The following is a 16,688-nucleotide window of genomic DNA, read 5'->3' as shown; positions in this document are numbered from 1 at the left end:
CAAAAGGAACGGTAGCAAACCAGGTCTTAGGATGTCGTCGACGTACCGCTGTGCAGTAAGTGTACCTCTAATGACGACCAAAGGGGTCCGGCTGTCGAGGGAACTGGCAGCCCAGACCATAATGCCTTGTTGAGGGCCGGTGTGGCGTGCAATAATGAAGGCAGGATCCCCCTCTGCCCTGTGCGTCTTCAAACACGTCTTCGATGATCGTCAGGACCTAGTTGGAAACGGGATTCGTCGCTAAAGACTATACGTCCCCAGTCGGCATCATTCCAGCCTGATCTGTTCAAAACATTCATGCATACGAAATTACAAAGCAGTCGGATGATTGCTTCTTGGTACGTCGATTTTTTTTGTTATAGAGTGTATATTTTTAAACATAGTTTTATAATATAATTAACACTAATTATTTATCATATTTGAGATCAACCCTATAAGCCATTACAAATGTCGCTTATTACATGAAAATCCAATAATTATCAAATATTCAGGATATCTTTATTTCCCTCGCTCCTAGTTCTTTTTAAATACCAAACCAATGAAATACCAAACTGATTGCTTATATCCATGAACTAAGTTATTTACTCTGTCATACGTTGTGCTAATTTATATACTTTACTACATCCAGCACAGTATTTACCTGCTCTTTGGAAAGAGAACTTGTTCATTGAAACTAATGCCTTTTATAAGGTATCTGATCAGTCCTTTTCGAAGCTGTTTCGTCAAGAAAAATGAAAAAGCCACAATTTAAGTGCCTTACACTCGAGGTGAGGTATAATTTTTACGTAAATTGGCTGGCCGGATTTGGACTTAATAATAGACAAATAACTTAAATATTTTATTAGCTATTAAACTTTTTTTTTAAAAAAATCACCAATTTGACACGATTTTTTTGCGCCTAGATGAAAGTTATAAAAATCAATGAATTCCCAATGAAAATTTTCAGTTCTCAATAGCAAAATTTTCTTCAGTTAAAATTTTCACAAATTTTGATGAGTTTAGATAGTGCTGCATTTGAGTAGCTTTTTAAATATTACAAAAGCTTGATCACCAACAGTTTTACTTTTCACTGATCTGTGGCTTCTCTTCACGTTATTTTTTTGTACTATTTTCAAAATTAAGATGGAGGGCGCTGGCCACAGTTAGGCTAAATTTTATCTTACAGTCATAAAGAATTATTGCAATTGCAATCTCACAGCAGTTATGAAAATTGAGTATTATTACGCACAAAATCGGTGATTAACGTCACGGCAGATTCTTCGAAAAACTGCCTCGAAATACTAAAAATCTATAAGTAAATAAAAGAAAATCTGGATAAATGGGATTTAAATCATGCAACACTAATCTACAACGTATTGATCGTTCAACCAATACAGATGCGGAAAAAGTCCGTAAAGCATAAGTTTTTACTTGAATGCATAACTTCATTTCGAAGCATAATGTCAATTAAATTTGGCAATTCAACTGTATGCGTGGAAGAACAGTACTGCATCAATTAAAATCTGTGCATGGGGGGGGGGCGCATAGAATTATTTACGAGTCAGATGAAAACGAATAGAATTTTAAACACAACCTTAGATTCTTCGGCAAACAATTCAGCCCAGTTGCGGAATTTTCTTTACCAGATGATTTATAAAAACAGTTTGTAGAAAACATTAATATGAGTTAGTAAGGAGTATTACCAATCTGGGAAGAGCCATTCCAGTGACAGAACAGACTAGTTTCACGGTGGATCCGTAGTGAATATAACCATCCCTGACGGTAAACTCTTCGGATTCTGACTCATTGTCATCCACTATAGAAATAAATTCTGATTAAAATGCATCAACATGATTAGGTAAATTTCCAATTCATATATCTAAACGAAGTTCAAAGAGTTATGACAAGCAGCTTAAAATTTTCCGGATTAAAATGGGGAAAGAGGTTTCTAGCAAAATCAATTGGGTACTTGCAACACAAGAAGAAGTGAAGTGAAGTGTTTATGACTAACCATGTGATTGAAATCATTTAATTGGATCCTTCTAAGCGACGTCACGCTTGTGTGTCGCACCTGATTGGCTTCTGATTTAACAAATGCCACTATTTACCTACGATGATGTCACTTGCAAGTATCCAATTGCCACACTTTCCTCAAATATCATTTAAGGTACCAATATTTTTCGAAACTTTTTCACCAAGAAAAATAAAACAAAGAAAATGCATTTTTAATTCCTGACACTTGAGACAAAGCTTTAATTTCAAACTATGTATAACATCTTGCCGTAAATAATTATCTGGTTTTTAACGAGGACAACTAACTAAAATATTTGAAATGTTATTTGATGCTTTTAAAAATCACTGAATTGGCAAGATTTTATGAAGTAGATGAAAAGTATCAATATTTGATTACAAACGCCTTTCATTTCACAAAACTCTGGTTTTTCTTCATATTGATCTTTTTTCGCCATTTTGAATTAGCGTAGAGGGCACTAGCTGGAGAAAAGCTAAACTTTACGTTACAGTCATGAATACTGTTAATATACCTAACAGTCAATTGCGAAATAATGAAATTAGTATATTACTCGCAAAAAAAGCATTTCTTGTTATGACAAAGGCTTCGAGAAACAGAATTATACCGTTTCAAAAACGCGTTGCTATATTGAGAGATTTTGTTTTCTTTTTACCAGACAATGGGCACACCCATTAGTAAGCGAATTCCATTAGCGGAAGGCTTTTTAAGTATAAAAATTTAGTTTGCAAATTTTTCAACTAAAATTATTTTCTTAGTAATAAAAATAAAGTTCATTCAAATTCAATGCATTTCATGTCAAGTTTACTCGAACATTTTTGTCCTGTTTTTTTCCGGTAATGATTGGCTCTAGATCTATTTCAAACCTTATAAATCGTAACTCTTAAAAATTATGTTAAATGTAAAAATTCTAAGTAAAGAAAATGTAAGTAAATGCTTACACAAATGGATGGTAAACGCACCCCACTGGGCTGAGCTAGCATGGAAATTTCCATTCTCTACATGTAAATACCTAGTACTTACTGTCTGAGAACGCAAGCGATTGAATAGTGCAACTCTGGTACCTGATGCTATACACACTGAAAGAAGAAAAAAAAATTTACAATTATGCTCTAGTTATGAATTGTATTACGTAAGTTCTGTATTATACTTTATTTTATATTTTATTACAGTCGGTGAGCAGCCGACCCAATTTTCGGGTTCAAGACTACTAATGTTCAACTACATAGCCTTGTAATTTTAAATCCAATCCAGAAGACAAGGGAACTCCTGGATCAAGTATTGGGAGAAATTTGCCTTCGTTGAGGACTTTTTGATAGAACTAACCGGCATTTGCGCTACATGGAGTGGAAAACCACGAAAGCCTCCCACGGTTAGCCAGATGGCAAGGGGACTTTAATCCATGATCCGTCTACCATTGAGGATATTTCACGTCAGCACTGTGGTCAGTGCAAGCCGTGTGCGGAATTCGTATCGACCAGTCATTGCCGGAATTCGAACCCGGTTCATCTCACTGGAAGGCAAATGCTCAATCCCCTGAGCCATCGCGGCTCAAACTGTATTATATGAATAATATATAAACTGAGTGATATTTGAGTTTTAATACTGCGATAGAGCATCAGGGATATTGATATTTTACTATATAACGCGGCACATTAACACTTTTACATTGATCGTTTTGTTACCCAAATGAAATTGATCAAAAATCACTATAATATAGTATTCGATAATTACCGTTATCGAATATATTCATATTATAATAGTATTCGATATTTACAGCTGTTCATAATGATCACAAAATTATTGTGTTCTTCAATTATCGTTAAAGATACTATTGTTTTTCGTCGAGAAAAAAAGAGAAGCGAATCAGAAAAGTCTCCAATATTTTCTAATCAGCCTGATGCTTTTTAGGTTTATTGCTGTGAGCCCAAATTCTTTCAGATTAATAAAAATTATTCAATTTATTGCTCATTTAACCTTATTTATTATAGGAATTGCAATAAGCCCAGAGTAGTGAAGGTTTATTGCATTATAACTAAGAAAATTAAGTATTGTTTTCGCACATTACTTAATTACCTTTATAGACATATAGACTGATTTTAATAAGTCTAAAAATAACTGACTACATCCAAGCACTGAAGACTTTTCCAATCAAACTAATGCCTTGTAAAGTACGGGAAACGTTTGCGAAGAAAAGAATTTTTCAATTAGATTACGACATGCTCACTATTTCAACAACTAATACTTGTGTATTGGTCTTACGTGATTAAAGTTAACTATTTTAGAGTTGCTTATTCATTTAAATGTTCAGAACTATTCCTCAAAGAGTTTCTTACATTTCGAGAGTTTATCAATGTCAAAAATCAAAAATATGGCTGACCAATAAAAAATTGTCGACTTAGAGAATTTTAAGACAAATTCATTACATGAATGTATCCTGGAACTTAGAAATAATTTCCATTGTTAACTTCCATAGCATTTATTCTCGATTAAAAAGTTTCAAAAATTTGTTAATTTGGGAGTTAGTTTAAAGGAGTTGATTATAAAGACCAATATATTAATCAGAATTGGCCTTGATGTAGCTATTTTATAGTGTGTATAAGCTGATCATTTGTAAAACAACTGGATTAATCAATTTTTAATAAGAATTTTAAAAGATATTTTTGTATAGATATTTCCTTATCAAACAACTTTTTACGCTGCAACCTGATCTGATAATTGTTTGAAATATAAATCTATCCGCTGAAAAATACTTTAATTATATAGAATCTATATTTGAAATGTCATCCCCTCATTATAAACAAATTCAAAGTAAAAACATTTAAGACTTATGAATGTTAGAATCCTTTCAACAATTAAACGTATTTAGTTTTTGTTGCAATTTTTAGTACAGACACATTTAAAAACAGATTTTTTTCCAGAATTAATATAGACTTGCTATTTCGTGCACCACTAAATACAAGAAATTTGTAATTACCGCTCTCAATATATATTTTTAGAATCCTTATAACAAAATTCAAAAAATGTACGTATGAGGAGGCACAAAAAATAACTAAACGAAGCTGAAAAAAGAAACGTCACAGACATTTGACGAATTTTAATTGAGTATATTAAAAACTATCAAAGATTAGAAAAAGTAATATTTAAAGGAGAAAATACCAAAGCATCCTCAAATCCATACCAATCACCATTGAAATTCCTGTATATCTTTAAATTCAGGTATACCTTTAAATTTAAAATATAATTATTACAGGAAAACAATACCTTTATCGTTAAAATGACTAGATTTCATTTATTTACTATTAGAGTATATGTAAGCTGTAAGCTAGATTTTTAATTTATTCATTATTTTACTATATGTAAGCTGTAAGTTAGAGTTTGTATCACCGGTTGCTATGGTGATATTATCGAACAAATTTTTGTGCTCAAATAAAAGTTTTATGTTTCTTTTTTTTGTAAAAATGGTATCAGAATAATTTTATTCTAGTTAAGTAGTAGTTTTTAGTAGAAAACGACGGAATATTGCACTTTCTGGTAGAATCTCTTAACATTTATGTGAACAATTGGGTTAACTTTTAACATTTATAACATTAATTAATTTCATCCAAAAGAAATGTAGGAATTAATGTGGGAAAACTGGATCATATCCTGTGATTTTTCGTCCAGCAGGGCTGATTGTGCTCCGTAAAAAATCTAGATTTCCGGAATTTTCTCTAACAGTGACCCACAAGTTTCCGGAGATCGAAGGTCCAGACGTTTCAAAAAATCATTAATCACAGAAGTTTCCGGAAATCAAATTTTCAAAGGTGGAATTTAAAAACACAGTTTATTTTATTTGTTTGTAAAGGAGAGCCAGAAAGATACTTTATAAGCATATATTCATGACTAATATTAATTTCTTATCAGTAAATAGTTATTACAATCATAAACTCAAGAAAGAAAGACATATTTGTAAATTTCAATTACTTCTCCAGGTCATCATAGATATGTGTAAATGGTATAGGTATGTGTAAAATTTTAAATATATTTTAAGTAAACTAAAAAATATTGAGAAAAAGGAAGAAAAAACCTTGTTTAAATTTTTTTCTAGTTAACTGGGTAACTAGTTATAGTTAAACTGGGTTTTTTTTTAACTCAAGAAATTTTCCGGAATCTTGACTTGGGCTCACAATTACCCCTAGTCCAGTAAAAATGTGCCAACAACAATGGAAAACAGTGGCACCATTATTAGATTTTTATATATAGTTAAAAGGATGGAATTGAAACTCTAGTGTCGTTAAGTTTTCTTTTCTAAAGATTTGGGAAATATATATTAAGGGAGGTCATTTTGAAACACCATAAATAATAATTTATATGTTTATAACTTCATAATGCTAGTTTTATAAATTCATATGCTACTTACGATCAGCATTTTTTAGAGATTGTTTTTTCTTTGATGGTTTTGATATTACTTTGATTCTTTTACTCTGGAATAGTCCCAAATCTTCTCCGTTTCCAAAAAACATTTTCACTGAAAGCATGAAATGTTTCCTTTTGTCGGAATCACTGATGAAGAGTGTTTTGGCTGCACAATAATTCTGCAAAAGAAAATAAGTTTATAATGCAATGGTGTTGCAAGTACAATGTTTTGACTTCTATATTCTAATGTCACAAGTGTTTACTGGAAAGTTAGGCTTAACTTAGTATAAAAATATTCTTGTACTTAAAAACTTTTAACTGAAAATTTGTTTATGTTTTTTTAGTTTTAATTAAAAAGTTACTGATTGATTTTGTTTAATTCTCTCTTTATTTACTATGTTGTTAAAATCGAAATAACACTGAGGAGGACTTTTTTTTTATATTGCGTGAAGTTTTTCTTGTTAAGATCTTAGATACTTTTCTATAGCTGATTTCAAATCTCTTTCGCTCTTCAAGCTTTATTTTTTTTTGTTGAAATGTACAAGTTTATAAACTTTATAAATAACAAGAGATTAAGTAAATGTTGCGATAAACTTATGTGTTAGGGCACATCATCAGAACCCCATTGCGTAGGAACCCATAAAATGCATAAGATTGCATAGAAAGTTATGCCCGTAAATGTAATCATACACCACTAGGGAGGCTTCCCTATAATCAACTGTTTTTTCATGTGCTTCTGAATAGCTCTTAACCGCGTACAGTGACATTTCCAGGCATGGGTTCCTATTTAGTTCTTATTTTGAAGATGTACCTTATTTCCCTTAGACGTTTGCTGCAATATTTACTTGATCTCCCGTTATAATGTTTTTAAACTAGTACATTTCGACAAAAAATAGAGTGAAAATGAGGTTTGAAAAACTCTGCAGCTCTTCAAGCAAAACTATTTTCAGATTTTATATCCCCACACCACAGAATCGAACAAGATGAAGTATTAGTATAAACGCAGCAAAAAATTTGTTCCCCAAGTGTAGTTTAAATTAAATTAATTGATATTTAAATCAATCAGTTGATGTTAAAATCAGTTTAAAATCTTTTAACTAAAAAGCTGTTTATATATTCTGTTTTTAGTCAGCAACTTAAGTATTGACTTTTTTCCCCTCAAAACTTACCCTGCCGTTGAAATCGAGTTGCTGCATGTCTTGATCGGAATTGCCAATGCCTATAAAAGCACATAAATGGGTGCCTTGTTCGCTTTCTCCATCTCGAGACATTTGCTCGTGCTTTCTTCTCCATCCGTCTCCAAGCAAATAAATACAAGGTGGTGGACAAAAGAACCTGAAATGCATTTAATTATTGGTTTTATGTTCTTAAATGATCAGAAACGGTCGAATTCAATAAATTTAATCTCCCAACGATCTCGAGAGTTGCATCAATTAATGCCTTGATTGTGTCTTCATCAGTTTTAACTGGCGTGGTGCATCTTAATCGAAATTTTACCGAGTTGAAATCTTTCAAACCAATTTTGGAACTGACAAATTATAATGAAGCTTATTTGTAATTTTTTTTTATCAGTTTTCAGTCCAGCAGTGGACTGATCTTAAAGATACGGTTCCCAGCAGATCACCTAAGTCAAGCATCACTGGCTGACGTCAGTGTGCGGGTGGGTGACCACTTGGATTAGTCTGCGTAGAGACGGAGGGTGCGCGGTATTGGTCCTCGTCAAACTGTTCTACCGTAAAGTGCTCGACTTCGCGTGCAGGTCGTCGGGCTACCGAAGCGGGGTGCCATCCTTCTGCAGAGGATCCAAATTGTGATGGCATGTCTTCGGATCATCCTCGGGGATGTTTCCCCAAACCGTCGCCAATAGCCCATTGTGCAGCTCTAGTGCGACGTAAATGAACTCCAACAACAATGATCAGTTTTCAATTCTCAAAATCGACAATTTTCCTTTTCAGTAACAGAAATCCATTTTTTTAAACAAGTTTTAGGTGAATTGATTAAAAATACCAATTTTCAAGTTAAATCAGATAAAGAATATGGTTGCAAATTGTTACTGACTTTATTATTCTCGTAAACTTGAACATGATTTTCCATTTTTCTCAAAAACAAACATTAAGTCCGACTCAGTTGTAATAATTGAGTAGATACGTACTTCAAAAAAAGTTATGTTAAAAACAAAACAATAGCAAATAACAGTTGTTTCTCCTGTTATTAACTCGAAAATAATTAAAAATAGATTTTTATCAGATTTTTTGCCCGTGGCGACGATTCCCAAAACAACTTAGTCTTTTGAAAATGAGTGGTAGACTTCACAAGAGAGACAATACGCATAGGTGAGTGGACAGGTAGGTTGTGAGTTCAATCCTCTTTGCCGTCGCTACATTCTCTCAACTCAATGTTATTTTGTAACCGGCGTTGAACAGCCGACTCAGTTCTGAGTTTACGACTATCACGTTTAACTCCGTAACCTTAAGTTTTGAACCCAACCTAGAAGACAAAGGAATTCCTAGATTAAGTTAGCCTGATGGCAAGGGAATTGATCCGTCTACCACTGAGAATATTTTACGATCGCACTGTTTATGGTGATTGCCGGAAGTAGAATTCGTATCAACTAGCCATTCGAACCTGGGTCATCACATTGGGTGGTGAATGCTCTATTACCTGAGCTCTCTTAACTCATGCTATCGTCGTAGTTGTGAAAAAAATTTAAATGATGTGCCACAGTTTGTTAAACTATTAAACAATTAGATGTTCTTAAAACTTGTAAATTAAGTGCTCTCGAAAATTGTATTTAACACGTTCTTCTAGTAATCCTTTGAACTAACATGAATAAAGGAAGAAAAGAAAAAAAATCACTTTAAAAATGCGATATGCAGCTGGTAGTTTACAAGACTGATTTGATAAATCTTGAAAATTTTATATTTGATCAACGTATAGTGTGGCTTTGAGGAGAACTCCTACAGAGTCTGAGGCTGTCTACTGCTATGGTAACAAGCAAGAGCACATTTCTAATGGGGGTGAAATGAAGGAAAGAAGGCGTCGATTGGTTTACTTACGACCTACGCTAAGATTAAGACAAAACTATTCACTCCACACCTGTATTCGAAGTGACCTTTCCTCGTAACCATAGTACCCGTCACGACTCAAGACGGGTGTCTGGAGTTCTCCTAAAAGCCGCATTATACCTATCTAATACGCATCAAAGTTATCTCCTTCTGCTATAATAAACAATGCGAAAAAAAGAATCACCCTGAATAATTTTTGATCCCCTACTGACCGGATTTCACGTTCCATGACTCATTCTTAATGGTTCGAGGGGGTGACCTCATATATGTGCAAAATTAGTGCTGCCTATATTAAGTTAAGAAATCAAACACATTAGCGTATTTTTTCAGGATAAACGTATCTTTATTCCGGCGGATACTATCTAATCCTTATTTACAAAATATAGGGAGCAGCCGCAATTTGAGAAATATGATCTCAATAGTTTGCCAGTAGAGTGGGCGGAAATTTGAACTCTTTGATGTCAGTTTTATTTTCTTAAGAATGTTCTTCAATTGTAACTTCTTAAATGCCTTACGAATCCTTTTACTAAGCAAATGTTTCATTTTCAGAAGAAAAAAAAACTGTAAGAGATTTGTCCGAAAAGTATTGTAAATGCTATTGTAAACGCTGATGAAACAAATTTTAAGGATGCCAAAGACATTAGGAGTGTCAGAATTAAAAAGTAATTCGAAAAAAAAAGTTTGAATAACAACTTTGAAAGTTGTTAATCAAACTTTTACAGTCAGGTGCATTACAACAAGTCATGGTTACTTTGAAACATGTTACACGAGCACGTCACTCACACAATATTTCTAAGAGCTTAGATCACGAATAATAACTGATAGATCACAAGATAGATTAATAACTGAACTTTATATATTCCTGCATACTTACCTTTTCTCGTTGCCGTAGGATTTTTGAGCTACTTTTGCATGAAGTATAACCACAACCATGTCTCCCCTTTCACGAAGATATTTCTTCACGGCATCCCTATTTCAGAATAAAGAACAAGGGTAAAAAATTTTATAAATCAAAGTTTCACTTTTTTCACATTTCAGTGCTAGCCCTTTGACGCAGAATTTTTATTGTAAACATTTTTACATTATTTCGCATTAATTTAGGTCAAAACAAATAAAAAATACTATGTTTGACATTTTAATAATTTATGGTTATGAAATACAGCATCAAATGCCGGTGTCTTTTTCTGGGTTAAAGGTAAAATCTTCCAAGCACGGCTCACTTCCAAAAAAGAATTTTTCAAATTTGTACTTATTAGCAGTTATTTAGATCTAAGAGAAGCAGCTATTCATCATTGAAATGCCTCTAATTTACCAAATCAATTATTGATAAATTTTGAATATGAATAAAACAATTTTCCTAACTATTTTTTTTTTTTAGATTTAAATTTTAGTACAAATATAATTCAGATAATCTTACAGACTTTTTAGCAACAAAAAGACTGTTTTTATGACTAAAATTACAAAAATATATTTTTGCTCGTAATTAGAGCTTGAAACAAAATCTATAAAAGAGATACCGGGGTCCCATCTGCATCAAAGGGTTAGGTCATAGGATTCTGAAAAACTGGACATTTCTAAACTGTTGACTCTACTGCCTCGTTCTTGGTCACATTTGTATCAGCGTGAAATAATACACAAGTAACAATACCTTGCTTGTCTAGGTAGCTTTTATATTGTGGCGTAAAAAATTCACATAAGTACAAGTTAAAAAAAGAGGATCTATTTATATTTATAAAACTCTTGAGATTTCAAAAATATAAGAATTAATGACTCTTGTTCATAGGGTTCTATTGACTCGTCATTTGAGTCAGCGTAAAAAAATACACAAGAAATATTACTTCATTTTGCTAGTACAATGTCAGATATTTGAACACATAAAAGTACAAAATTGTACTTTTTATTGTGTAAAAAATTTGATCGAGGGAGAAAAAACTACATGGAAAACAAAAATAAAATGTGTCTAAATAGTTGCATGTAAGTTTCCTCCGCCCTTTACATTCTTTCCGCTAAAACCCGATACCAGAGTGGCAGAGGGGGTGTAATTTTTTACTACTTGACAGATTGTCATTGGCTAAAACTTCTTTTTTTAATGTTTATTTAAAACCTCATATTTTACAGTATTATTAGAAAAAAAAACTTTTCCATTTTAAGTTCAGCATGATTGCGTTATTTACTTGAGTTAGATGAAAAAAGCTGATAAAAAGATGTAGGTAAAATCAAATAAATGACATTCAAAGAGAACATGATAAGTTACAATAAATTATTTACCTTGATAGTCTTTGTTCGTTCCATCTGGAAAAAAAATAAGATAAATGAATTAGTCTTTAGTGGCTCTCGTTATAACAAGATTTTGCAGAATTCACAATATACGGAGCGAGAAAAAAAACAAATACCCTGAATAACTAATGATTTAATGATCTGATCTTCACGTTCTAGGAATCAATCTTAATCGTTCGATGCGGGAGACCTTAAATATTATGAGTAATTAGTGCTGACGATATTTTATGTTTCGAAATCAGACACAAAAACGTATTTTCTCTGAATAAACATATCTTATTTCGGCGGATTGGGATTCCTTACCCCCAGAAAATATAAGGGGTAGCCGCAATGGTCTCCATATTTTAATCAGGCGATCGATCTTTGAACCCGTTAACGTTTATTTCACTTTTTGCGTATTTCGCCATGTTTAGAGAACGTCTTAAGGGAATTGAAAAACTTTTTAACGCAATTATAAAATTCGTTTATCCGAAGATAATTACTTTCACACAAAAAATTACTTTTAGTAAAAATTTCTTATTATTTATTACTGGTCAAAAAAAAATTTGAATTAAAGATGAATTTTTTTACTTCATAAAACTTAATAAAATTCGATAAAATACAAATTTGATAAAATTCGGTCGAACACTTCTTGTGAATGAATTTTAAATGTTTTGCTTACTTTAAATATTCGAATACTTCCACAGAAATTGAATTTCAAATATTCTACTTCCTTAAAATATTCGACTCGTTTTAAACGTTCGACTTCGTTAAAATTCTATTTTTCAGGAACTATTGTTCCAATTTGTTTCAAATTTTGTATTTTGCCATGAAAAATTACATTCTTTAAAATTATTGAAAAATTGACCCTACGATTCAAATTTTTTGACTATCGTTAAATAAAATAATAAAAATTATAAATATTTACTTAAACTTATTTTTGTAATATTCTTTGGATAAACGAATTTTATAATTGTGTGTAAAAATTTTTCAATTGGTTGAAAAAGTTCCCGAAATATGGCAAAATACGCAAAAAGTAAAATTAACATTAAAGGGTCCAAACTTTAGACCGCTTTTCTGACGGAACTATTTCGGACATATTTCCGAAATTGCGGCTACCCCCTAAGTACAATATTAGAAAGTACTACGTTTATAGATATAATCGTGTGGACTGATGACGAGATCATGTCTTTTCGTTATTAATTTTTCTAATTTTTAATTAATTAATCTTTTAAGTTTTTCGAAGTTTTTAATAATTTCTTTTAATTCTTGATAGTGCATACTATTTTTATAAATTTTTTTTCGTTCTTATTTTATTTTTTTCTTGCTTTCTTTGAATTTTTATTTTAAACGTTATCATTAAATATATTGCCACATCCGTTTGCTATTACATATGAATAAATGTTGTTTTTTTTTTTAAATATAAATAAATGTTGATTTTATTAATATATATGTTATTAATTAATGAATGAGAGTGCTCCTAAAAATTAAGCAATTCATTGTATTTAAAAAAAAAAAGACATTTTAAAATATAAACTGGAAGAGCTTACCAGAAAAACTTTATTAAACTTCAGTAAATTCGAAAAAAATTAACTTTCGTTTACGATAAATATCAAAAATTAAATTAAAAATTGCTTTTTTAATATTATTCAGGGGGTTCTATAAAAACCTCCATTAATATGTATTTTTGGAATCCTCATTAAAAATGAACACTAAAAAGTAAACACACTGGCGATTGCAAATTAATATTTAATCTAGAAAAAATAAAGTGGACGAAATCTGACAAATCCTAATAGAGTAGGGTGTAAGTAACAAAAAAAATAAAAAATAAAAGGCTTAGTTACTAAATGTTAGGGCTGTGTTGAAAGACGATTATTCGAAACACTTTTAAATTTCAACCTCCAACTGAAGAGGCATGGTGTCTTTAATCACAGTGATAGCTAGTAGATACGAATTCCTCAACCTGCTCGCACCGACTACCGTACTCACAAAAAATATTCTAATTGGTAAACAAATCATGGGTTAGAGTCACTGTAGGAGGTTTTCTTCTCCGTGTAACGCAAATGCGGGTTAGTTGTATCAAAAAGTCTTCCATGAAGGCAAATTTCTCTCAATACTTGATCCAGGAGTTCCCTTGTCTTCTGGATTTGGTTCAAAATTTCAAGGCACGGAGTTGAACATTTGTAGTGGTTAACTCAAAAATTGGGTCGGCTGTTCAACGCCAGTTATAAAATAAAAATAGAAATTTTTTTATGTTAAATATATCTGCCTACCTGCACTGTGGTTAGTCAGATATCGACAGCGTTTGAGTTCTTTCTTTGATTAAATATTAATTTGAGATAGCCCATGCGTGTGCTTTTTAGTTTTCTTTTTTGCTAAGGATTTTAAATATACATATTGAGGGTGGTCTTAACGATACGCCCTGTATATTTGCTTTTATACAATCTATAAAATTTTTCTTTTAAATTTAGAGCTGTCCAAAACATGTTCTTGAATATATAAGATCAGCAGATATTTTTAATACTCTCTGATGAATTTATGTTTTTTAAAGTAACTAAAAGATTCCATATGATTACCTGGATCGTATCCTATCATCAAGTGTAGGAGAAGGCATGGGTGAACTATGGTGAGAGGGTGGGTGAAGCATGGGAGGCATGCCGCCAATTGAAAGCAACTGGTGTTGAGATTGCTCGCCATTTAATTTCTCTGGGCCAGGCGAATACTGAAGGGATGAATCTATTAAAATAAAATAAAATGAAAGGATTAATTGGGACACAAGACATTAAAAAAATATTCAAAACAAGGAGGCTCTGTCCCTTTTCGTATTATGTCCCCCTCCCTGATCGCTTTGCAATCATTTTTATTTCCTCACTATAAATATTGTGGTATAATACTTATCTAAATTTGGTTCTGAAAACTCTAAAAATTACGTGTTATTTCTGCCAAAGTCAAGCGTTACTGGCTGCCGTCATTGCGCGGGTGGATGACCACTTGGATCAGTCTGCGTAGGGATTGAGAGTGTGCTGTATCGGTCCTCGTTAAACTGTTCTACCATAAAATGCTCGAATTCTCGCGCAGGTCGTCGGGCTACCAAAGCGAGGGTGCCATCCTCTCAGCAGAGGATCAAAATTGCGATGGCATGTCTTCGGAACGTCCTCAGGGATGCTTCTCAGACCGTTGCCAATAGCCCATTGTGATTCTCTAGTGTCATGTAAATGAAATACAATAACAATCAACTTAATACCGAATCAAGCATTCAGACTAACTTTAAAATAGCGTAGTTAAATCTTAACTCCAGAAAAGGAAAAATTTTACAACTAGGTCATATACGTTTACTCCGCTCATGTATTATTTTCGCCAATTTCGGTGTATCTTTGGAAACCGTTAGATAATCAATATTTTTTATTTACAATCAAACAGAGAAAGAGATTTTACATAGCACAATACTCAACATTCTACAAAAATAAACAGTTATAAAAAGGCATGAAATGTTTTTGGTGGTATATTAATAATAATGCCGTTCTTATACGAACATTTACATAAATCTGGCAATTGTATTAAATAATGTCATAATGTTTGATTTTTATCCAATTCGGTATTGTTAAGCCTAATTCGAATTCATAATAATATTCTTTCTGTTCTGAGTGCATGTTTAATAAACAAACTAACTTTATTTTAAGAAATATTGTATAGATGTATCTCTTAAATTTATTATTCTTACTTCAACTGTATCGTAAAAACAACTTTACCGACTTTAATGTGTATCATACCTTATTGTAGTAATAAATTTTAGTGTTACTGACAAACAAAAATGGCGGCGATTACTTAACTCCAAGTAGTGTAACAGAACATTTTTGGTGTAGTGACACATAGATCCAAGATTTATGTGTAGTCTTTTGGTATTTCACCACACCACTTTGGTGTAAAGAAGGAACCACCATTTTTAGCGTTGAGATACACTAAAATTCTTTACAGTGTTTACTTTTAAAAAAGTGTAGCAACATAACTAAAAAGCATTCAATTCAAATGTCTCCAAATTATTTTAATGTATTAATGCGAATTCGATTCCACAAATTTATCTTCCGAATCTATTAGAATAATATTTAAACCAATTTTTTCTCTCGATTACCAATTATCACGAACGTCTTTGTCTATTTGTGTTAATTCTTGTTTCATTCTATAAAAACTTTTTTATAAATTAAACACCTGAAAGATTATTTAGCAAAAATGCAAAAAGTTAATTCCTACCTTAGCCTTAAAAATTTAAATAGTTCACTATTTGGAATTTTGGAAAAGTATGATAAATATACATAACTAAAAAATACCAAATGTATTAACTTTAAGCTGGTGTCAATCAAAGAATTCTTGATTTTTTTGTTATTGGGAGTACAAATAAGAACCCGTGGTTCTGTATCATAAATTATCAGTTTATTCTTAAAAAACGGTACATTATCTTTTATTCAAAGTATTCTCCATTACTAGACACTACTTTTTCCCATCTTTCTGCGAGCAGTTGGATACCATGTAGGAAGAACTCTCCATCTTTCGAGGATATCCACAAATCGGCCCATTCCTTGGTTTCTTCAAATGATATAAATTACTGCTCACACAGACCATGTGCCATCGACTGGAATAGGTGATAATCTGATAAGGCAAGGTCTGATGAATGCAGCGGGTGGGTTAGAACTTCCCATCGAAGTGTTTTCAAACAGCAAAATCAATTTTCATACAAAATCGACGTTCAATGTCTCTTGGATTCAGTTCGTATGGAACCCAACTTCCTTGTTTTTGGATCATTCCCAACGATTTCAAACAATATGAAATTGCTTGCTGAGTCACTTGTAATGTAAGTGCAAGTTCTTTTTGCGTTTGGGACGAATCTTCTTCCAATAATTCTTCCAACTCCTTGTCTTCGTACTATTTCGGCCTTTCACTGCATTCTTTGTCTTCCACAACAAACT

General features: G+C 32.1%; 1 protein-coding gene across 1 annotated transcript in view; it reads right to left on the bottom strand.

Annotated features, from left to right (window-relative positions):
* LOC107441688 (recombining binding protein suppressor of hairless) overlaps positions 1–16,688 on the bottom strand; it is a 43,867-nt gene that overhangs the window by 12,757 nt on the left and 14,422 nt on the right. The window contains 7 exon segments of the mRNA XM_043045169.2: positions 1,683–1,795; positions 2,950–3,087; positions 6,411–6,585; positions 7,576–7,741; positions 10,346–10,441; positions 11,740–11,763; positions 14,304–14,463. Coding sequence (XP_042901103.1) covers positions 1,683–1,795; positions 2,950–3,087; positions 6,411–6,585; positions 7,576–7,741; positions 10,346–10,441; positions 11,740–11,763; positions 14,304–14,463 — 872 coding nt within the window.

The sequence above is a fragment of the Parasteatoda tepidariorum genome, chromosome 7 (assembly GCF_043381705.1).
Source record: "Parasteatoda tepidariorum isolate YZ-2023 chromosome 7, CAS_Ptep_4.0, whole genome shotgun sequence".
NCBI lineage: Eukaryota > Metazoa > Arthropoda > Arachnida > Araneae > Theridiidae > Parasteatoda > Parasteatoda tepidariorum.
This window is presented reverse-complemented; position numbering and strand designations above follow the sequence as displayed.